The sequence below is a fragment of the Myxine glutinosa genome, chromosome 1 (assembly GCF_964187855.1).
Source record: "Myxine glutinosa chromosome 1, kmMyxGlut1.1, whole genome shotgun sequence".
Lineage (NCBI taxonomy): Eukaryota > Metazoa > Chordata > Myxini > Myxiniformes > Myxinidae > Myxine > Myxine glutinosa.
Window position 1 is genome coordinate 356727860 of NC_136261.1, and position 22797 is coordinate 356750656.

The 22797-nt window shown below is 43.6% G+C and overlaps 1 protein-coding gene across 2 annotated transcripts in view; it reads right to left on the bottom strand.

Annotated features, from left to right (window-relative positions):
* GTF2H4 (general transcription factor IIH subunit 4) overlaps positions 1-22797 on the bottom strand; it is a 52562-nt gene that overhangs the window by 12869 nt on the left and 16896 nt on the right. Inside the window, exons 3-12 of one of the 2 annotated variants that reach the window (XM_068099249.2) lie at positions 19547-19678; positions 19221-19317; positions 18838-18926; positions 18025-18133; positions 17832-17900; positions 17651-17734; positions 12983-13115; positions 12261-12391; positions 5313-5360; positions 3491-3569 (exon numbers count right to left, since the gene is read on the bottom strand). In XM_068099249.2, the coding sequence (XP_067955350.2) occupies positions 3491-3569; positions 5313-5360; positions 12261-12391; positions 12983-13115; positions 17651-17734; positions 17832-17900; positions 18025-18133; positions 18838-18926; positions 19221-19317; positions 19547-19678 (971 nt within the window). Of the gene's footprint in view, positions 1-3490; positions 3570-5312; positions 5361-12260; positions 12392-12982; positions 13116-17650; positions 17735-17831; positions 17901-18024; positions 18134-18837; positions 18927-19220; positions 19318-19484; positions 19679-22797 lie in introns of both variants that reach the window. The other variant, XM_068099254.2, reaches the window with a different exon arrangement.

Sequence of the window (22797 nt, forward strand, 5' to 3'; positions counted from 1 at the left end):
AGATTTATCCCAAACGTTATGTTTCCCCTCTTCTAACTTTTTTTTTTTTTTAAAGTAAAAGGGAATGCAACATCACCTGTATACAGTGATTACCGTACTGAGATTGAGATGTCTGATTAGGATTGGGGTATTGAATCATTTTAAAAGCAATTCGAGTAAGGGTATCTATCTAGTCTTAGTTCTCCCTTAGGCCGGTGGTTATGTCCATCCACTGAACATGGCTGCTGGCTGTTCTAACGGAAGTTTCAAAATAAATATCCAACTTGGTGCAGAGGGAGTGCACAACCTCAAGCTTGGGTAGTGTGGGTTCAATTATCGACCCAACTACAAACTGCAGGAATGGTGCTTTGCAGTTGTGATGTTGCATCAATCACAAATGCGCCGGTCTCTCTAATGAGCAGAAAGCTGAGTGTCCTGTCTGCTGGCATTAGTTGGTGGACGTTCAGGATTTCACGGTGTCCTTCATGAAGAGTAGGTGAGTTATCGCCGACACCATGAACAAATTACAAATTCCTGCACACACACAGTGCAGTGTCCAGCGTCAGTGGTGACCCGTCCAGGATTGTAACCCGGAGGGAATGGAAATGCCTCGAAAGCCTTATCTATCTATAATTCCAGTAATCTCTGTGTGTATGTTTGTATGTTTGTATGTTTGTCTGTGACCGCTGTTTCTCGACAACCACGGGTCCGATATACTTGAAACTTGCCAGGTATATTGCTGGGGACCCGAGGATGTGCCTTTTCAAGGTTTCATATTAATCGGACAAGTAGTTACCGAGCTATGGCGATTTCTTTACCAAACTCCGCAAGCCGTTCGCTTTGGACCAAACCATTTCATGTAAATAGAGGGGGGGATTGTCACCGTACTCGCAAGCCGTTCGCTTTGGACCAAACCATTTCATGTAAATAGAGGGGGGGGATTGTCACCGTACTCGCAAGCCGTTCGCTTTGGCTTTGCGAATGGACCAAACCATTTCATGTAAATAGAGGGGGGGGGATATAATTTTAGATATATATATAGTACGGGCATGCCCTAGTCTATCTATAATTCCAGTAATCTCTGTGTGTATGTCTGTATGTCTGTGACCGCTGTTTCTCGACAACCACGGGTCTGATATACTTTAAACTTGCCAGGTATATTGCTGGGGACCCGAGGATGTGCCTTTTCAAGGTTTCATATTAATCGGAGAAGTAGTTACCGAGCTATGTCCAAAAAACGATTCAACCAATCAGAGAGCAGCGAGCTATCACGTGTGCCGAACGTGGCGAACAGACTCTGCCTCGGACGGCACATTTGAGAGCGTATTCATTTATTTCACGTTGGCAAACTATGTTGCCGTTAAACTATGTTTTAAAACTAATTACGTGCACGCTATGGCGATTTCTTTACCAAACTCCGCAAGCCGTTCGCTTTGGACCAAACCATTTCATGTAAATAGAGGGGGGGGATTGTCACCGTACTCGCAAGCCGTTCGCTTTGGACCAAACCATTTCATGTAAATAGAGGGGGGGGGATATAATTTTAGATATACTGTACTGTATATATAGTACGGGCATGCCCTAGTGCTCATAATGGCACGAAGAGTATATACAAAATAAATACTGTATATTACAGTTTTTGTCGATAATATTACTGACAAGAAGTGAATGTTATGGTCACAATGTTTTGTTTGCTGCTTATGACAACATCTGTGGCCAAACTTATGGTGAAATTCTTATGGTCAAACTGCCAAAATCAAGACTCTCTGCTCACCTTCACTCTTTCATTCCTCTTTTTCCCACCTCTGGAACAAACTCCCTCACTCTCGTCAATCCCACTCCTCCCTCCAGGTATTTAAAACAGCTGTTCACCACCATCTCTTGTCTTCCCCCATCCAAAACCTTGATCTTTTCTACCCCCGTTAATTCACCCCAGATCCACTTTTTTGAAATTCCGACTTCTTTCCTGGAAGTTCTAGCAGTGTCCATGTGTTTTATACTTCTCCCACCCCACCCCCTTCCCATGCCTCCTCCCCCAAGCCCTCTCCCTCCCACAGATCTCCCGATGTCCCTGCTCTCAAATGTTGTACTTGTGTGCTTCCCTCTCTCTCTCCCCATCTTGTCTCCCGCTCCCTTTATCATAGGTTTTATGTGTCAGTTTTTTTTCTTCTGTGATTAATGCTAGCTCTTACACGGGCCTCGATCTTGTATACCAAAAAAAAAAACTTTGCATTTCCTTTACCTGCTGCAGGGGTGTCCCTCCCACAAAAACATTTTCTGCATCACTTTTTCAGCAGGAATAACATTAGCAAACGAGAATGTTCAGTAGAGGGCAAACCTCCGCCAGGCTAAACAGTTTACGTTTTGTATCCCACCGATAGGCTGGATCTGGATTCGGACCTGAACCAAAATCTAATCGGCTTCTTGTCTCCTCCCCAACTCATCCACCAAGCTTTGTCAGAATCCGTCCACAACTTTTTGATGCATCATGCTACATATTGTTTTTCACATATTGGTTTGGTTGGTATGCTACATACTACATACTACATACTACATATTGGTTTGGTTGGTATGCTACATATTGTTTTTCGCCCCATCTCTCAATGGTGAAGAATCCCTGGTATCCCTGGTGTTGGGCTAGCGGCTAGGGTGCCGGCTTAGGATCCTAGGATCCTGGGTTCGAATCCCGGTCGATCGCTGAATTAACGCCAGGGGGGTTGACTCAGCCTGTCATCCTTCCGAGGTCGGCAAATTGAGTACCAGTTCACTGGTAATTCCCTGCTTGTCGTTAAAGGCGGCAAAAAGGGTTGGCGTCAGGAAGGGCATCCGGCCGTAAAACATTGCTTCAAAAAGGGGACCGAAAAACAACAACAACCACGGTTCCCGAAAAAGGCCAACCCCCGCTTGCGGGGAAAAATGGCCTCTAAAGGTGTTTTTTTTTCTTCTTTTTTTCTCAATGGTGAAGAATCACTTCTGAAATTAAAACTAATTATCGTATCCAGATTCGAATCTTCACCGAAATCAAATCAATTAGTCCTCGTCACACATCCGACCTGTCCACCAGGTTTCGTCCGAATCCATCCATGACTTTTTGAGACATCGTGCTCACAGCCAAACAAACAGAGGTGAAAACATAACCTTACTCCACCTTCGATGGTGGAGGTAGATAGGTATTCATAAACATAAATGAATATGGAATTAGTTTCCAGACATGCCAGAAGGGATCAAAGAATGAAAAAGTTGTAAAGAAGAAGTAATTATCCATGTGCAAAAGATCATTTAAAAAGATATACGTGTATATATACATTTAATAGGCTATGGAATTAGTCATTCACATGTAATTCACATGAAACATGATTCATTCACATGTAATTCATTCACATGTATCATCCCAGAAATGATAGTGTGGCATTAGTGATGATATGGAATGCAAGCAATCAATTGGCAGACGTGTGATAGGTCCGTATTTGTGCTCTGCACGAGGAGTCATTGTGTTCTGAAGCAATTTTACCTTCGGTGAAAGTGAGTCGATCACGTTCCATCTCCCAGAGGCAAATCTGGTCTGTGATGGTAGGGGGCAGCACTGGGGACTGGAGAAAGAGATCATGTGATTTAGGAAGTCAAACTAAACTCAAACAGCACACAAGAACGTTATCTAAACACAGTCGGATTTGTGGTTGTTCATGAAGGAGGTGTTCAGGCACAGAACTGGAGACACATTAGCCATGTCATGCTCATAAAAACTTGAGACTCGAGTTGCTGCACTGAAGTTCTGTACCTTGCTCGGGAATTAAAAATTGGGCAATTTCAAATACATTTTCTGCCTTTCTGGAAGGTCCTTTATACTCCTTCACAGATGACCTCATCCTTTATCAAATGTTCCTCAGCCTAGGGAGTATTGGTTTTGCATGTTCTTGCAGGGCCACCGTGCTGCCACTAATGCAGCGCCCCCTGCAGTTTAGGACAGGAATTAGTAACTTGGACATGCCTCTCGCTTCTTTGTGAAGGACACAGTGGGATCTTTAACGTCCACCGACTAATGCCAACAGACAGGACGCTCGTTTAACATCCAAGCGTGGGCCAGCATACACACCGATGAATCACCCCACCTGTGAAACACCGGGAGGACAGTTTATATCTGTGCTGGGATTCAAACCCGGGCAAGACAGCTTCGAGGCGAGTATGCATACCTCGAAGCTATCCTGCCAGCCCACATCAGGGACAGGCAGGATGCAATCTCTTCCACAGTTGCCGATTGGGAAAGGACAAGGGCTTGGTTGACCATGTGGAAGACGATATTCAGTGCTCGGAAGTCGTACATCTTGATGCTGTCTCGATACAATAAACCACCGTTTAGAGGCCATTTTTCCCCGCAAGGCGGGGGTTGGCCTTTTTCGGGCACCGTGGTTGTTGTTGTTTTTTGGTCCCCTTTTTGAAGCAATGTTTTACGGCCGGATGCCCTTCCTGCCGCCAACCCTTTTTGTCGCCTTTTACGACAAGCAGGGAATTACCAGTGAACTGGTACTCAATTAGCCGACCTCGGAAGGATGACAGGCTGAGTGAACCCCCCTGGCGTTAATTCAGCGATCGACCGGGATTCGAACCCAGGATCCTAGGATCCTAAGCTGGCACCCTAGCCGCTAGCCCAACACCAGGGTGTGTCTCGATACAATGATAAAATATAATCCTTCATTCCTCTTCTGTGAGAAACAATTGGTGAAATTAATCTAGCGATCCACGATCACTTGCAAAGTGTTAGGCTTGCCAGGTTCAGGTTGCCAAAGGACATCTCTCTTTACATAAGATTTAATGGTCAGTCGAAAACAGGCATGCAGCTGCAAATTCATCTCTGATGACTTGCACGTCTTCCTGGGAGTGGGCAACCAACCTCAGCAAACGATGGCATGGACAGGTTTCTTCAAGTCCATTAGATTTGTCATGCAGCCATACGTCTTAGGTTAAACAGCTTTCCATGAGTCCTGCATCAAATATGAATCCTGATGTCGAAGTTATGTGAAGCATTCAGCATGGATGGGAAATTGTGCATGGATGGGGATTGGGGGAGTGGTGAGGGGAGGGAGCGGGGGGAAACAAAAGAAATGAACGAGCGTACGAGTGACGCTGGCCAAACAAATGACGCATGTGATTATTCTACATCGACATGGTTAGCAAGATGAAACCCAACTGGAGAGGGTGTACAGCTGATGAGCATGTTTCTTCGGTGAACCTCGGCAGAGATTACATGGACACCAATCGACTGCTCAAAAATAATGCTCTTGGAACAAAGCATTCTGCAAGAGAGGGTGAGGAAAACGAGTAAAAATATCGCTTACCTGTTTTAACATTTCCGGGTGAGCATGTGTGCGGAGGAAGTGGATGATCTGGAATCAAAACAAAGAAGATTTTTTGAGAGGTTCCAAAATCAGCACGATGGATGAAGAACCGCACAGAAAGTAACAAGTTGCAAAAGGAAGAAAATGAAGAAAGACGATGAACAGAGGAATTCACTTATCATCACAAACATTATGTCCAATGAAACAAATTTTAAACATTTTGTTTTCAACATTGAGGTGGAGAACACGCATGTCATCGACTAAAGTTTAAACTTCCCAAAACGAAATGTTTAAACTTTTATTTGAAGGCGATACTTTAGTGACATTGGTTGATCAAAAAACTAACCATCAGCTTCATTTGAACCTATGTTGTTGATTCTGCAATGTGGAAGTGGCGGACAGTTTTCTTAGCCACTTTGTTGGGGGATACTTGACTGAAGGTGACAGGAATTTTAAAAAACAAAAAAAACATTCAGGGTGCCTGAGACAAATCGCTTACTCTTCGCAAATGACGCTGTGCAACTGTTAACGTCCAACGGTACCCACTACTGGCAGACGAGTCCTCCAGCTTAACGTCCATCCGATGAACGACGCATACACTGATAACTCGCCTTACATACAAAACACCAGGATGCAGGAATTTTTAGCTGGGTAAAGATTCACAACCAGGTAAAACAGCTCAAAGGTGAGTGTGCATACCTCTAAGTTATCCTGCCAACCAATTGCATTTGGTGCTGAAGCATTATTGCAAAATCACATGATATCAGGATCCTCTAGAATGATCCTTTAGAACCCTCTAGAATGATCCTTTAGAACCCTCTAGAATGATCCTTTAGAACCCTCTAGAATTATCCTTTAGAACCCTCTAGAATTATCCTTTAGAACCCTCTAGAATTATCCTTTAGAACCCTCTAGAATTATCCTTTAGAACCCTCTAGAATTATCCTTTAGAACCCTCTAGAATTATCCGTTAGAACCCTCTAGAATTATCCTTTAGAACCCTTTAGAATTATCCTTTAGAACCCTCTCGAATTATCCTTTAGAACCCTCTAGAATTATCCTTTAGAACCTTCTAGAATTATCCTTAAGAACCCTCGAGAATTATCCTTTAGAATTATCCTTTAGAACCCTCTAGAATTATCCTTTAGAACCCTCGAGAATTATCCTTTAGAACCCTCTAGAATTATCCTTTAGAACCCTCGAGAATTATCCTTTAGAACCCTCGAGAATTATCCTTTAGAACCCTCGAGAATTATCCTTTAGAACCCTCTAGAATTATCCTTTAGAACCCTCTAGAATTATCCTTTAGAACCCTCAATAATTATCCTTTAGAACCCTCTAGAATTATCCTTTAGAACCCTTTAGAATTATCCTTTAGAACCCTCTAGAATTATCCTTTAGAACCCTCTAGAATTATCCTTTAGAACCCACTAGAATTATCCTTTAGAACCCTCTAGAATTATCCTTTAGAACCCCCGAGAATTATCCTTTAGAACCCTCTAGAATTATCCTTTAGAACCCTCGAGAATTATCCTTTAGAACCCTCGAGAATTATCCTTTAGAACCCTCTAGAATTATCCTTTAGAACCCTCTAGAATTATCCTTTAGAACCCTCAAGAATTATCCTTTAGAACCCTCTAGAATTATCCTTTAGAACCCTTTAGAATTATCCTTTAGAACCCTCTAGAATTATCCTTTAGAACCCTCTAGAATTATCCTTTAGAACCCTTGAGAATTATCCTTTAGAACCCTCTAGAATTATCCTTTAGAACCCTCTAGAATTATCCTTTAGAACCCTCGAGAATTATCCTTTAGAACCCTCTAGAATTATCCTTTAGAACCCTCAAGAATTATCCTTTAAACACATCTAGAAATATCCTTTAGAACCCTCTAGAATTATCCTTTAGAACCCTCTAGAATTATCCTTTAGAACCCTCTAGAATTATCCTTTAGAACCCTCTAGAATTATCCTTTAGAACCCTCTAGAATTATCCTTTAGAACCCTCTAGAATTACACTTTAAAAGCCTCTAGCATTGCACTTTAAAACCCTCTAGAATTACATTTTAAAAGCCTCTAGAATTACACTTTAAAACCCTCTAGAATTACATTTTAAAAGCCTCTAGAATTACACTTTAAAAGCCTCTAGAATTACACTTTAAAAGCCTCTAGAATTGCACTTTAAAACCCTCTAGAATTACATTTTAGACCCCTGTAGAATTACCCTTTAAAAGCATCTCGAATTACACTTCAAAAGCCGCTAAAGTTACACTTTAAAACCCTCTATAATTACACTTTAAACCCCTCTATAATTACACTTTAAAAGCCTCTAGAATTGCACTTTAAAACCCTCTAGAATTACATTTTAGACCCCTGTAGAATTACCCTTTAAAAGCATCTCGAATTACACTTCAAAAGCCACTAAAATTACACTTTAAAACCCTCTAGAATTACACTTTAAACCCCTCTATAATTACATTTTTAAAGCCTCTAGCATTGCACTTTAAAACCCTCTAGAATTACACTTTAAACCCCTCTATAATTGCACTTTAAAACCCTCTAGAATTACATTTTAGACCCCTGTAGAATTACCCTTTAAAAGCATCTCGAATTACACTTCAAAAGCCACTAAAATTACACTTTAAACCCCTCTAGAATTACACTTTAAAACCCTCTAGAATTACACTTTAAACCCCTCTATAATTACATTTTAAAAGCCTCTAGCATTGCACTTTAAAACCCTCTAGAATTACACTTTAAACCCCTCTAGAATTACACTTTAAAAGCCTCTAGAATTACATTTTAGACCCCTGTAGAATTACCCTTTAAAAGCATCTCGAATTACACTTCAAAAGCCACTAAAATTACACTTTAGAACCCTCCATAATTACACTTTAAACCCCTCTAGAATTACATTTTAAAAGCCTCTAGAATTACTTTAAAAGCCTCTAGAATTACACTTTAAAACCCTCTAGAATTACACTTTAAAAGCCTCTAGCATTGCACTTTAAAACCCTCTAGAATTACATTTTAAAAGCCTCTAGAATTGCACTTTAAAACCCTCTAGAATTACATTTTAGACCCCTGTAGAATTACCCTTTAAAAGCATCTCGAATTACACTTCAAAAGCCGCTAAAGTTACACTTTAAAACCCTCTAGAATTACACTTTAAACCCCTCTATAATTACACTTTAAAAGCCTCCAGAATTACACTTTAAAAGCCTCTAGAATTACACTTTAGACTCCACTAGAATTACACTTTAGACTCCACTAGAATTACACTTTAGACTCCACTAGAATTACACTTTAGATACCTCTAGAATTACACTTCAGAACCCTCTAGAATTACACTTTAGAAACCTCTAGAATTACACTTTAAAAGCCTCTAGAATTACACTTTAGAACCCTCTATAATTACCTTTAGAACCCTCTAGAATTGCCATTAGAACCCTCTAGAATAACACTACAGTACCCTTTAGAATTCAACACTGTGGGTTAGAAAGGTTCTTCTTTTTCATTATTGATGGCTGGATGGAAGGAAGAGCATCGCCAAATATTGAAGCAGCTCCACTGATTAAAAATAACGAATTTACCAAGAGCAATTTGAAATGAAGGAAAGACTTGAGCAGTCACTTTGTACCGAGTTATCTTGAACTGGAAACTCCCATTGTGCATCAAAGTATGACCCTCAGAGAAACAACTTCAACAATAACAACAACAACAACAACAACAAAAAAGAGCAATCAGAGATTTCAGACCCTCGCCAGAACGTGTGGTTTTGTCCTTTACGCCCTCTGGGTCTTTTGGGGTCCTCTGGTTCTTCATGGTCCTCCGGGTCTTAATGGGTCTCAGATATGTAAAGATTAGGGTGAGTCTGAGGGGTCGTAAATGGTCTTAAGGTTCTGAAGTAATTGATATACGTACTGGTGTTTTGTGTGGCCAAACCAGCTGACCCAAATGCAATACCCTCTCTGGCGAAATACTCCTCTACAATACCCTCCTTTGAGCTCGGAAGCTGAAATGTGGGCACAATAGTGAGCATGTGCTTTGGCAAAAACGGTCATTTTTATTTTTTGATTAATCAATTAATTACTTGATTAATTTATCGATATAAGTAATTATTTATTTTCTTTCTCATCTGGGCAATATATCGGGCACCTTTTGAGCTAGGAAGCTGATATTTGGACATGACAATGACCAAGTGATTTGGCTGTAAAAGGATATTTTTGACATTTTTGATTTATTGATCAATCAATTATTCTATTTATTATTAAATTTTTCGATTAATCACTTAATTATTTTTGAAAAACTTAAATTCAGAAAACGGTGGTAGTTAGTTATGCTATTAGAAATTGATTAAGAAATTAATTATTTCACGATTTTTATTTATTTTAATTACACAATTAATCAATTACTGTATACCACTCCCTCTTAATTCAGCCTCCATGTGCTGCACTGCGGCATCGTCGAACGCTGAAGACGCCCAGGCAATGTCCCATCCTGGAGGACGTTATTTAAAAAAAATTTTGGCATTGAGCAGGAGTACTTTGAATGTAGCTCTACTTGTTTCTCTCTTTCTTTGTCCATCTGTCTAAGTAACTCCTGATGACTCCATCTTGCTCTTTACTTTCTCCGGATCCTTCTGATGACTCCAATGCAGTATTTGGTTTTCCGTTTGATTGCAATTGTACCACATCCTGATGCTGTGTGGACTGTGTTTCCCCACTGTGTGGACTGTTGCTGCATTTGAGACTTGGGAGTAACTGTTGAAATCTATCTATCCGGGTTCTTCCCGACATCTTTGTTCCTCTCACATTTCTTTCTACTTTTTCACACATTTCTTTATCTCTCTATAATGCAAGCAATCTCTGTGTGTGTCTGTGTGTATGTCTGTGACCGCTGTTTCTCAACAACCACTGGTCCGATCTAAGTGAAACTTTCCAGGTATATTGCTGGGGACCTGAGGATGTGCCTTTTCAAGGTTTGCTATTAATCGGACAAGTGGTTACCAAGTTATGGCCATTTATTTAGCAAACACATACGTTTTGTACGTGAACGAAGGAACCGCGAAGGACAAGAGCGAAGGAACGGCGAAGGACGAGAGCGAAGACCGAAGGAACGATGAAAGTTTTAATTTTTAATTTTTTTTGCACGTACGGTCAAGCTACAGCGAAGGAACCGCGTGTGTGTTTGTTGTTCTCTTCTCTTTGTGCTTTTCCTTGTGATGAAATTGCAAAATGGCAAAATATGTTGGCGCTAATTGAAGAATTGGCCATTACAACTAATTTGCGATTAATCGTAACTGCGATATGCGAACTTCCGGACAGTGAGGCCTTATTTTTGGTACGTACGTCAACGTACGTATGTCCACAAACTTACCTCCCCGCACATACGGGCATGCACTAGTTCATTCTAATTCTTGCTTTTTCTTCATTTCCCTCTTTCTTTATCTGTCTAAGGAGAAGAGAATTGTTGAATAATTTTTTTCTGCAAGGCTCACCTGGCTGCACCTGGATGCGTTTGAGGGTTGTGGAGAAGCGGCTGAAACCCAAATCCTATCCAGGTTCTTTCTTCTTGACGACTCCATCTTTGCTTATTCGGGTTCCTTCTGCCGACTCCAATGCAGGTCTTCCATTTGATGATGTGCATATATAATACATCGTGTTTAGAAAGCTTGGATAGATTGCAATTCTACTGGGCCATGAAGGAATGATCCTTTGGGACAGAAGGCTTGAAGCCTGGGGCCAAAACAAACTTTGGGCTGCAACCTATCGACGTTTGATGATACTTTTAACAATCGCTGTATTTTTACATTGAAGAGAAAACTTATAGGGAAGGCATGGCGATTGTTAATATGTCTTGGGCCTAACGGAGTAGGTGGAGTCAGATTCCAATTGTGGGTGGTGTCAGGCCAGCTGTCCAAACAATGGTTGTAATGAAACATACATACACATTGTGCGGTTCGGCTAATTATATATATAGATGACAATAGTGGACTAGGAATTAGGGCGAGCCATATCATCAGGATGGGGGGCATTATAATAGCAACGCCTTCTGCACAAAAGCTGTTGGCAGAGCCAGGAGAATGGATTGAAAGAAGATGGAAGAAAATTCTTCCAGCATTCAATTCTTATGTGGACATGGTTTTGGCTATTCCTCGAAAACTTCGCGAACAGCTAAGATTTCGCACCAGATCTGTCTTGTCTTCCCTTCTTGTTTTGTCTCTATGGTGTCAATCTTTTGTGTATCCAATCCCCATATCTACTCGATTCTGTTGTGTCCAATTTGTGAATTTGTCATGACGTCTGTCTAGCTCTCAGGCCTCAACGACATAGCGTCTAGGCATGAAGTCTATCATGCAATGTCTCTTTTCATCCTTCCTAACCCAACTTCTTACTTACTGGTTTCAATGTTTCCTCCCCTTCTTTCTCTCTCCCTCCCTTCTTTCCTGGTCATTTATCTCCTTGCCGATTATGCTGCCCTGCTACCCCACTGTCAATTTAACCTCGCTCTTGTAGAGTGAGAGAGTGGGAGAGTGGGGGAGTGGGAGAGTGGGAGAGTGGGGGAGTGAGAGAGTGGGGGAGTGGGAGAGTGGGGGAGTGGGGGAGTGGGAGAGTGGGAGAGTGGGAGAGTGGGGGAGTGGGGGAGTGGGAGAGTGGGAGAGTGGGGGAGTGGGGGAGTGGGAGAGTGGGGGAGTGGGGGAGTGGGGGAGTGGGGGAGTGAGAGAGAGAGAGAGAGAGAGAGACAGAGAGAGAGACAGAGAGAGAGACAGAGAGAGAGACAGAGAGAGAGACAGAGAGAGAGACAGAGAGAGAGACAGAGAGAGAGACAGAGAGAGAGACAGAGACAGAGACAGAGACAGAGACAGACAGAGACAGAGACAGAGACAGAGAGAGAGAGAGAGAGAGAGAGAGAGAGAGAAAATCATGATGCACAGAAAACAAACAAACCTGCTGAGCTGAGATGCCGCTGCTGACAGCTTGTTGAACGCTCTCTCGGGTGATCTGAGCAACCGCCATGTTCGGGAAACGATAAAGCATTTCACAGAACAGAGCAACCAACGCCAACTGCAACTCGGAGTCTGACCGGGAAATGCGGAAAGAAAAGATCGTGAGAGAACACAGGCAGGGAGAAGGATGTGGATGGAGCACAACAGGCATTTTAAGGCCATTTTCCCTGCTAGAGCGGGGGCTAGCCTTGCGGTCCCCATGACAATCTTCTTCATTTTGGGTGTAGCATAAGTGCACAAATAAATGGAAAGTGAGTGAAAGATAAATTTTAGGGTCAGAAACATTTGGATGAAGAAGAAGAACATTACAAGAGATGGACCCCACACAGAGTGGTTTCAATACCATTCGCCAATTTCTTGTCGCGGATTCACTTATGTAGCCCAGGATACATTCAGCGATTGCTTTTCATAGATCAGGGCAAGTGTGCAAAAGGTGCCGAAAAAGTTTACAGCCAAAGTATCAAGTAAACAATGGAGACCTTTGGCGTTGCAGCTGCTCGTCATCCACATTGTAAATATATTTTCTCATAAATGAAAAATGCACCGTTACAAAGTGCGATTTTGGTTAAACATAAGGTGTTTCCTCATTGGCACACGTGTTTTGTGTGCACAATGGGCCAAAAACTGAACACCCCTCGTGTGTAGTGGTTGGTTTTTATGTACCAGTGTAAGCGTATACACGGTGATTGGTTTCCACGACGATGAAACCATGGCAGCCAGATGTGCTGTTGCCATGGGCAACACCGGATGCCAGATTGATAACCAGACGAGTGGGGTAGTACCGCCGGGACTTGCGCTATAAAAAACAAACGGGCAGGAAATGAAAACTATCACATGTTCAGTTCTTTCTTTGGAAGGCAAAACAAAGGGAGTGGGGGGTGGGGGAAGGGGAAATAAAAAGAGGCTGAACATCACAATAATATGATGTTGATAAAACCAGGAAGACATTGGGATGGTAGGTGGAAAGGGGTCTAATTTGTGGCATCACTTTCTCACAAGCTTTCAAAATTTGTTGCAAAACAGGATGGAAAGAGTTCTCAGGAGACGGTTGTAAAGCCATCTACAACTCAGAGGGGAAATTCGGGAGCTGACCATGGTACTCGAGCATGTTGCCTACTTGTTATCGGCAGACACTCTGGGATGTTTATTGTGTACAATGGAGTTCACACCAGGTTATAAAAATCTTCATTTAAGGACAGCACACCTATGAAACGAGTTCCCTTACAAAGAACATTGATACAGGAGGCCGCAATTGCGGCCATCAAGCATGTGCAATGGTTGCGCGGTCCCTCGGATGTACGTTAAACTGGCGTCCCATCTGCCGACATTAGTCGGTGGATGTCAAATATCCCACGGTGTCCTTTGCAAAGCGTAGGTGAGCTATCGTCGGCACCATGAACAAATGGGGAGGGGGCACTGAATCAGCAGCACAGCCACACCTCCTAGCCATTGATGTGGCCCAGCAGCCTTGTGCTGCGTACGGAAAAAGATCTTGCCTCTAAAAGACAGAATGAGTAGATATGATGCTCTCACTAATCAAATCCAGATTCTGCCATTTTGTGCCAAGCACACATTCACAAACCTTTGTTTTTGTTCCAAATCAGGTGAAAAAAAACAAACAACCACTTGTTTAAAAGAAAGAATCAAAGCACATGCAAAATAAAAAATAAAGAACTAGAGCGGCACTCTTAAACACCGCAACGTCGACCGATATGCCTCCGCTCACATTACCACATCATTATACATACTTGTATCAAGTTTTATTTAAATCCCTTTAGCTGTTCTCAAGAATCACATTTTTACTTCACATGACCTTTGACCTCAAAATCTAATCAGTTCGTCTTTGCTTCATATGTACTTTCACCAGGTTTGGTCAAAATGCCATCACTGGTTTACAAGTTAGCGCAGTCACAGACGTTTGACCTAATGGGACCTCTGACTTTTGACCTCTTGACCCCATAATCGAATCTGTTTATCTTTACATCATTATACATACTTGTACCAAGTTTGACTTGGTTCTCTTCAGCTGTTCCAAGTTATCGCTGTCACAAAAACCTATTACAGACTTTGACCTTTGACCTCTTGACCCCAAAATCAAATCAGTTCACCTTTGCATCATAATACATACTTGTACTCAACTTTGGTCAAAATCCCATCACTGGTTCACAGGTTATCACAGTAACAGGATTTTTTACCTAACACAACCTCTGACCTTTGACCACTTGACACCAAAATCTCATCAGTTCATCTTTACATCATAGTACTGTTACGGATTCGTCACTTCCGTTGTTGTGGTTTTCATCCACTTGAAACATTTTTGGTTCCATGTACTATTATTGTTTTCAAAAGGTTTATTGTGTATGAACTGTTTTCAAAAGGTGGAAAAGTTAGTGTTAAAAAGAAACAGGAAACCGGATCGGGAACCGGACGACGACGAGGAAGAAGAGAAAAGAAGGCGGAGCGAGTGGAGTCGGACAAGAAGCATAGTTGCTTTGCGGTCTGGAGCGAACATTGGCGAGCAAGAGTCACGAGTGAACTTTTGGTTTCCCGGGAAAGGGATTCCTGCGACAGAGACGTTATCGCTGTGACAGATCAACCTGCGTGTCAGGTTTTGCGGTGGATTCTGAAGAGAATCATCGTCATCATCGTCGTGCCGTTGCGCCACGAGACCGGGCCGTCGGCCATTTTGACTCGCGCAGGACTTGCGCTTCGCTCAAGGTTTCGACTCGTTTCGACCATTTTCACCGCATTCAGACGTCGATATGGGGTGTGTGTGTGTGACGTGGCTTTTGAGTGGAAAGTCTGCGTGTCGCCGACTGTGAGCCTTGGAACGTCTATACCCGAGGGTGTGATTTCCCAGTCGCCTGGAGGGCGCCTTTGGATTTCCCAGTCGCCTGGAGGGCGCCTTTGCACAGCTTTGGCAGCCGGACTGTACCTGCAAACCCAACGGGATTCTGGTCTCGATTGGACATTGATCTGTCGATCGCTGGAGCGGATCGACTCTGGCTTGAAGCCGGGGATTAGACACATTGGGGATGTTCTTGTTTCACTCACTTGGAGCACAGCGAGTTATATATTGTTGTGGATTTGAGAATTGTTTCTTTTTGGTATTGTTGCAAGTGTAATGAATTGTTGTAAATATCACCCTCCGTAGTGTAAAAGGTCAAAGGTCGTCCTCTTAGTCCATATACATGCACGTAGCAAATCATATACCCTTCTAAATAGTTATCTCCTTATTCTATGTATACACAAAGAATTAAGTTAAGCACCCCTACACAACGAATTAAGGTAAGCACCCCCTAATATATATTCTTTGTGTATATGTATACATTGGCATATATTCTAAGGTATGTGAGATCAAATAATGATTGGTATGACATTAGCAATTATCCATTGATGAAATTGAGTGATCAAAGTGAAAAAAAGTGATTGGTTGAGTCAGTGATCCGATCACGTGGGTCCTACACACGTTATTGACGCAAAGATCGCTAGAGGTCTTCTCAGAACAACGACTGTACGTTAGAAAACATAAACGTCATCCACACTGTCCGTGATGGACCTATAGCTCCATACTTATATTGAGGTGAAAATATGCCTAAAATTCCCAAAAAATTTCACCTTAAATTATTCAGAATAAAATATTGAAACCGGCATGATTGTTATGTTTTTATGTGACCATAATATCACTTCTCCAGAAAATATAGCAATATCATGGGTATATTACACTGTTTTGACGACAACAAACTTGTAATGTGCGAGGTTGTAAAAAAACGGGGGGGGGGGGGGGTGCTTAACTTAATTCTTTGTGTATAGTTTAAGGCTGTGTTTCCCATTAGTTGACTCTGCATTGCATCAAATTTAAATAAGATAGATCCCCTTTCATATTCAAAAGCTTTCATTGCCAACTGCATTGGGCGGTTGTCTGCAATTGCCGCCATTGAGCATGTGCTCCGTCTCGGGGAAGAAGGGCGTTGCCCTCCCCTCGTCATGAGAAGGTGGAGCCCAGCGAGCCCCAACCAGCCAATCAGGGCTGGTGAGATACCATCACGGGCGTGGCGCGGCTTGATCGCGACGCGCCTTATAAAAGGGTGTGGGGAAGGATTGCGAGGAGAGATGCGTCAGAGAGAGAACCAGTCACGCAACGCCCCCACATCAGATGCGGCAGAGACAGCAGCTTGAACCAACGGAGCTTTGAATCCACCACGCAGCTTTGGAACCATCGCAGCTTTGAACGACCGCAGCTTCGGGGCTTTGATGGCAGTTTCGACCGTGGCCGCGAAGGAACGGCGGCTGCTGAACGCGCCGATCGAGAAAGGGCGGCGGCTGCTCACTCCCGGCCCGACCGTGCTCCGGTTCAAGCTGAACCTGCCTCTCCCCCCAGCCATCCACCTCCTGCCATTCCTGTCATCATCCCCCGTGTAAGTGTGCTTGTAGTCTGTTTTGTGTGTCTTGTCCTGGGTTAAGTAAGACTGTTTATAGGTAAGCTAATATTTGCACTGTGTCTCCTTACTCCTTTCTGTCTTTATTTTCGTATTCTTCCTCCTTCCTTGGTTTCTTTTGACTTGTAAATATTAGTAATAAATCATATTTGTTCTTCTTACTTTTGTCTTCTTCTTCTTCTTCTTCTTCTTCATGCTCGTCCGGTCGTCTTTGTGATTTCCCCCATTGAAAACCTGTGGCACGATTTGGCCAACGTACAAGAATCGGGTCTAGTTCTTGTTAATAGTTCGTGCCACGGTTGCTAAACCGCTCGGCAATTAACATCTGTCCGCGGACGCGAACGGGATTGCGCACCTGCCTTTCCGGAGGTAGCTGTGCAGCGTCAGGGACCACATCGGTCAGTCATAGACGAGGGGATTAATCCCTCCTCGATAAGGGGAACAGAGACCGACGTTGGGTTCCGTAACAATATTATAAAACTGATGGTACCATCATAGGATATTGATTGTACTTTTGATTCATATTATTGTTGTACTGTTATTCTTGTGTGATCTTAATACAATATTTGTTTGTGAGTAACAATTGGTGTGGCTTCCCCATTGATCTTTGACATACAGAATAACACATTTTTCTGCCGTGACTCCTCTCGGGGCTCGGAGGTATACCGTGACCAGGGGGTCGGGGAGGAGCGCGTAACAGTACATACTTTATCTAATTTTTATTTCAATTCCTTCAGCCGTTCTCAAGTTATCGCGGTAATGAAAACCTATCACGGACGGACAGCCGGATGGACAACTCGAAGACAATGCCTCTGGCGACTTCGTCGGCGGAGGCATAAAAACCAAACTCCAGAGAAGATGATGTTAAAGATAGAAACACAAAATAACATACCTTCCGCTGGAACACGAGACCAAGTTCCCGAAGATGTTGCAGGAATGCCAGGAGCGTGTCAGACATCCCTTCCACTGAGTAATCCTGCATCCAGGATCAAGGTTCACCGGGGTCAAGGTTAAAAACAGGAGCATTAGCTGCCAAGCGCGAGTGTGTAGTTCAAGTTCCATGAACTCAATACCTTGCCAAGAGTGGAGAAACTAAGCTGAAAAAGGAATGAAAGAATCTCCACCAAGTCCATCCCTCGGGCCTGATGGGAGAGCAGGAGTAAGGTGGGAGAATCAGAGATCAAAATGAAGAGAAATTAACAGTTCCCAAATATTTGAAGATTAAGATTGTGTAATGACAATTATCCAACACTGTTCCTCTCAGACCTCCGCGGAGCGCAGGTACTGGAGCATGAAGAGCCACAGCTGGGAAGATGTGTCAAGGAGCAGGAACTGGAAGCCCGCCGAGGTTATAGATGGCGGCAAACCTCCTTCCCTAGGAATAACAGTGTATACAGTACCCCTTTAACCAACCATTCGGTAGAAAGAATGACATGTTTAACAGTGTTATTTAATCATATCATGAAAGTTGAGCTGAGTTTCATCGATTATGGATTCATGGAACATTTATCCCAATGATGAAGTTTTGACTGTTTTCAACAAATTTAATGAAAGGTATTTTTAACTCGCAAAGAAAATCCTGGTAAAGTAGGAAATGAGGTATCAAAAAGAAAAAAAAAGTGTTATTTATTAAATGGTGCGATTCCCAACTTTACAAAAGATTTACTGCACATCTGTACTTGTAAAAGGAAAAAAAAAATCTCTGTGTTTGTATTGTATATGTTCTGTGCACGGCCACATCTTTTAAATTACAAACTCCAAACTAAAGATACAAATACATGAACTCTCCATGTAAATGGGTACCGTGTATCGCCACCTGGTGGTGGTAGAGGGTATTACAATTCCCTTTTTTACCTTGAGCAACGCTGAAGTTAAAGCACTCTTCACACGGGTAAATTAATTTTGGCAAACAAGATGACTAATTGGTCCATCAGCGAAGCGACGGTTAGGCTCCGCTAGTAACACGATAAAAGTAAAGCGTTCGAAACCTGGACGACGATTAATGTTTACGATAAATACTTGTTCTATAAAAGTGCAATGCAGAGATGTGAGACGTGATAAGTTGAGCGTGAGACGTGCCTGGACATGAGCCCCGCCCCCTCAAGGAGCTCTGCCACATCTGTGCTGACCTCTGACCCCGGAGACCCCACCATGAAATGCAGCACTACCTGAATGGTTGAGATATGAGGGGGTGGGGGGGGGGGGGGGTGGATTAATTACCTCGTACCAAGGCTTTAATGGCTCACACTACATTTACAATTTGCACACATGGGAGAGTTGGTAAGGGTGAGGAGGTTGGGAGTTGGTAGAAAGGAGATAGGAATAATGGGAGGAGAGGGACAGGTATGCAATGTATGATAAGTGGACTGTGGGGGTTAATAATTAGATGGCCCCTTTACCACTACAATGGTAACACATTGTAATGGGAAAATTAAAACATCAGAGTGTGTTTCTGGCCTTACTTCCCAACGCTCCATAGCATAAGTGTCCAGCGAAGTCACATCTCGGGCATGTCTATCGGGCCCAAGGTCACGCGTGTCATCCGACCAAGCTTGGCCCCTGGACAACCAGGAAATGCACGGTTTAGTAAAGCCTTATTGCAATGCTGAAATTAGGATCACAGGTGTGAAAGACAGAATTCTTCCTCTAATAAAGGGTCACCTATCATGTGAAAGGATAAAGCTGCCCACATTTCCATGTAGAGTTACGGCTTCCCCTAATATCACCTGCAACAGCTACTCCATCCGGTTGGCCCATGTAAGGTGGAGGTGTTTGGGGGTGGACAAACCCTCCGAGCAGAGCAGTTCGCAACTTCTCTCGGAACACGGGGTTGAGGATGTAGCCAGGAAGTCCTCCTGGAATGATGCTGTCTTGCCATAAACGGAGGTCACATAAAACTCGAACGGCATCAGAGTGTTCACTATAAACACACACGTGTAAAGGGAACAACACCACCAAGATAAAGTACTGTAGATTATTGAACTGGACATGGCGAGCATACAGCAAAAATGACACACCAAAGTTTCCAGGAAGTAGCAAGGCAACGTAACCCCACCTCGCAGCGAGTGAGATTAAATAATGCGATTTGATGATTTATTAAACTTCAAAATCTGGGATGAATTTCCAGTAAATATATTGTTACGGACACGGTTTTTGGATGTTATTTTACCGAGCGGTGGTGTATTTAACCGCGTCCGAACAGTTACTCCCCGATTAGAACCCGATTCCACCCGAACGTTGACTAATCGCGCTACAGATATTCAATTGGGAAACCTCTAAAGCGACCGAAAGAGAAGAAGAGAGAAGAAAGACAGAGTTTGGAGGAAGAACAGATTTATTATACACACACAAGCAATATTTTTAGAGCGACCAATATTATTTACAGCAATAGATGGAAAAGAGCAGTCACACAGTGCATTGTTAACTTATTCTATTTCATTTACTTAATCCCCAAGACAAACGAGTAGGACAGGACGTTCACACTCACACGGTGGATATTGCAGGCAGGTAATGGCTCGAGGTTGATTGCTTGAGAGGAAGGCAAGGTCGGAGGCAGCAGCTTTCAACCCCTCGCGGTTTTGGCGGGAAAACCTCCGTCGCGTATCCGCGGCCGTCACGCGCTGGCTCGGCACACCTGCTCCTCTTCCTGGGGTGGAGCCGTCTCCCTCCGTTCAGCGCGTCTCTCCAACGACAGGGGATATTGCAGGCAGGTAGGTAGGTAGGTAGGGCTTGCGGTGGATTGCGCTCCTCTTCCAGGTCATCCCCCAGCGTATCTCTCAAGGCCTCTCCTTAAAGCAGTTCCTTACATTCGCTTTTATCACCTCCGGCGGAATTAAGCCGCCGGCTCCGAGGGCACGCCTACCGGGTCACTCACCGCGGTGTTGATTGGCTGTTAGGGCCGGTTCACTCCTGCCCTCTTCTGACGAGGTGGAGACACGCCTTTCTTCTCCAACCTTACCTCGTGGCCAATGGTGGTTGAAGAGAAAAACCGACCAAAATGCGGAAGGCAAATGGAAGGGAGGTTTTGGGGAAATTGGAAGGGCCTACGCTTATTTTGTTTGATACAATGCAAAGTCAATCTAGTGGAAAACACATACTTAGCCTACATGGAATAAGGAAATACACTATTTAAAAGATATATCGTGACCTGCGTGTATGTTCTATGAAATTAATTAGGAGGACGGCTGCGACCATTATTTACATTACCAGGATGTTACCATACCAAAACCATACTCTTCACATCCGTTACCCTTCCTCCAAAATTGTTACACTCCTCAAAACCCGTTACACTTCTCAAAACCCGTTACACTTCTCAAAATCGTTACACTGCACCCTCCTTTCTTCAGGCACGTCCTCGGGCCTACTAGACTTAACTGAGTGTGACATGTAGGTGTAATTCCCTCTACAATTAACCTGACCCTGAGTGTGACAATTTTAAAACACAAATAAGTATGTCCCCCTATTGCATTGCATCCTGTCTAACAGACTCAAGCCCACAGCTAACCGAATTACGGAATTATTCTGAAACTATACATTTACGGTGGGGAGCATTATTTACAATGACGTGATTTCTTATTTACAACGCAACCCAGGACCTGTGTGTTTTTTCTTTTCTTTTTAGGGAACAAGAGAAAGAAATTCCTGTTGGGAGGGAGGAGACAGCACGCATTGCATCGATGCACCAGTACCAGTACCAATACCACCAAAGCACCCAAAAGCACCAAAAGCACCACAAGCACCACAAAGCACCACTCGGTGCGCAGTCACCATGGTTCATAATAAACACAACAAAACAACTGGTGGTGGTCTTCTCCTTGTCTGCTGGGCCGATGTTCTTCCTGACGTCTTCTGGCTTCATGCGGCCTATTTGGACATAATAAAAAGCACAACTTGTGTTCGTTTTTTATTATTATTTAGGGCCTCAGGGGCCAACTAAGGGTGGTCCACCTGTTTGGCATAGGTGCCACCTTACCGAGGTCCGCAAGCAAGATTCCCTGGCCACTATGACCGGTCTCCAACAGAGGTGCTCTGCCCCAGAACCTGGGGTCCATCAAGTGGTACTTGGCCGCCGAACAGCGGTCCATAAAGTGGTACATCAACGCAATGCGTGCTGGTTCTGGGAATCTCGGGCGCACAATGGCCACCTCACGCACGCTCCCCTCGGCACCCAATGGCGCACAGGTCATGTGGGAGACAAAAGAAAGACAATTGAGCGAGGGGTAAGGTCACAAGGGTACACGTCAAACAAGGCAATGCAAGGTGAAATGCGTACGGAGGGCGAAGTGAGAAAGCTCGTCCCTACCGTACGTCACCCCCCTGTCACCTACACTACCCTTGCTCTTACCCCATATTTACAAAATCTACCCATTTACAAATTCGTCACTACTGTCACGTCTTCCCCATATTTCCCTTATACCAAATTCGTCACCACAATCCCTCTACTTCAAAATTTGCCATCATCAAATTCATCATCAATCCTCATAAGGAGGCAGAGATGGAACATCAAAGCACAATGTCACACCCACGTCATGATGCGTCTCACAATCCAAACATTTGCATCATAAAAAATAATCAAAACATGGCATGGTGTGGAGTACCTGTCACCTCAGGTGAGTGGATGCAGATGGTGCGAGGAGATCCTTCATCCTAACTATCCTCTAAATGACTTTAACACACTTTACACTACCCGGGGTCTTTCCCTGCCAATCCATTGGCCAACTTACACTATGGGTTCTAATAACCAATTCCCATTGGCCAAACTGTGGTGCTCCTCAATTTTGGGGTCTCACTCCCCCGATTCATCTCCCGGTGCTCTAGCACAATTTCTGGGCTGCGACGTGTACCTCTCCCAACAGGTCTACCCACCTGCACACCTCCACCACTGTAGTTGCCACCCGAGCTTACCTAGCTCCTCACCCTAACCTAACTAACTGGGGACAGCCCCTCTCCTGGCTCTGTCACCCCTTGGTGCCCTCTGGCACTGGGCTACCCGGGTCCGTCCTCCGGATCCTCGGGCCCCATCCACACAACTACTACCGG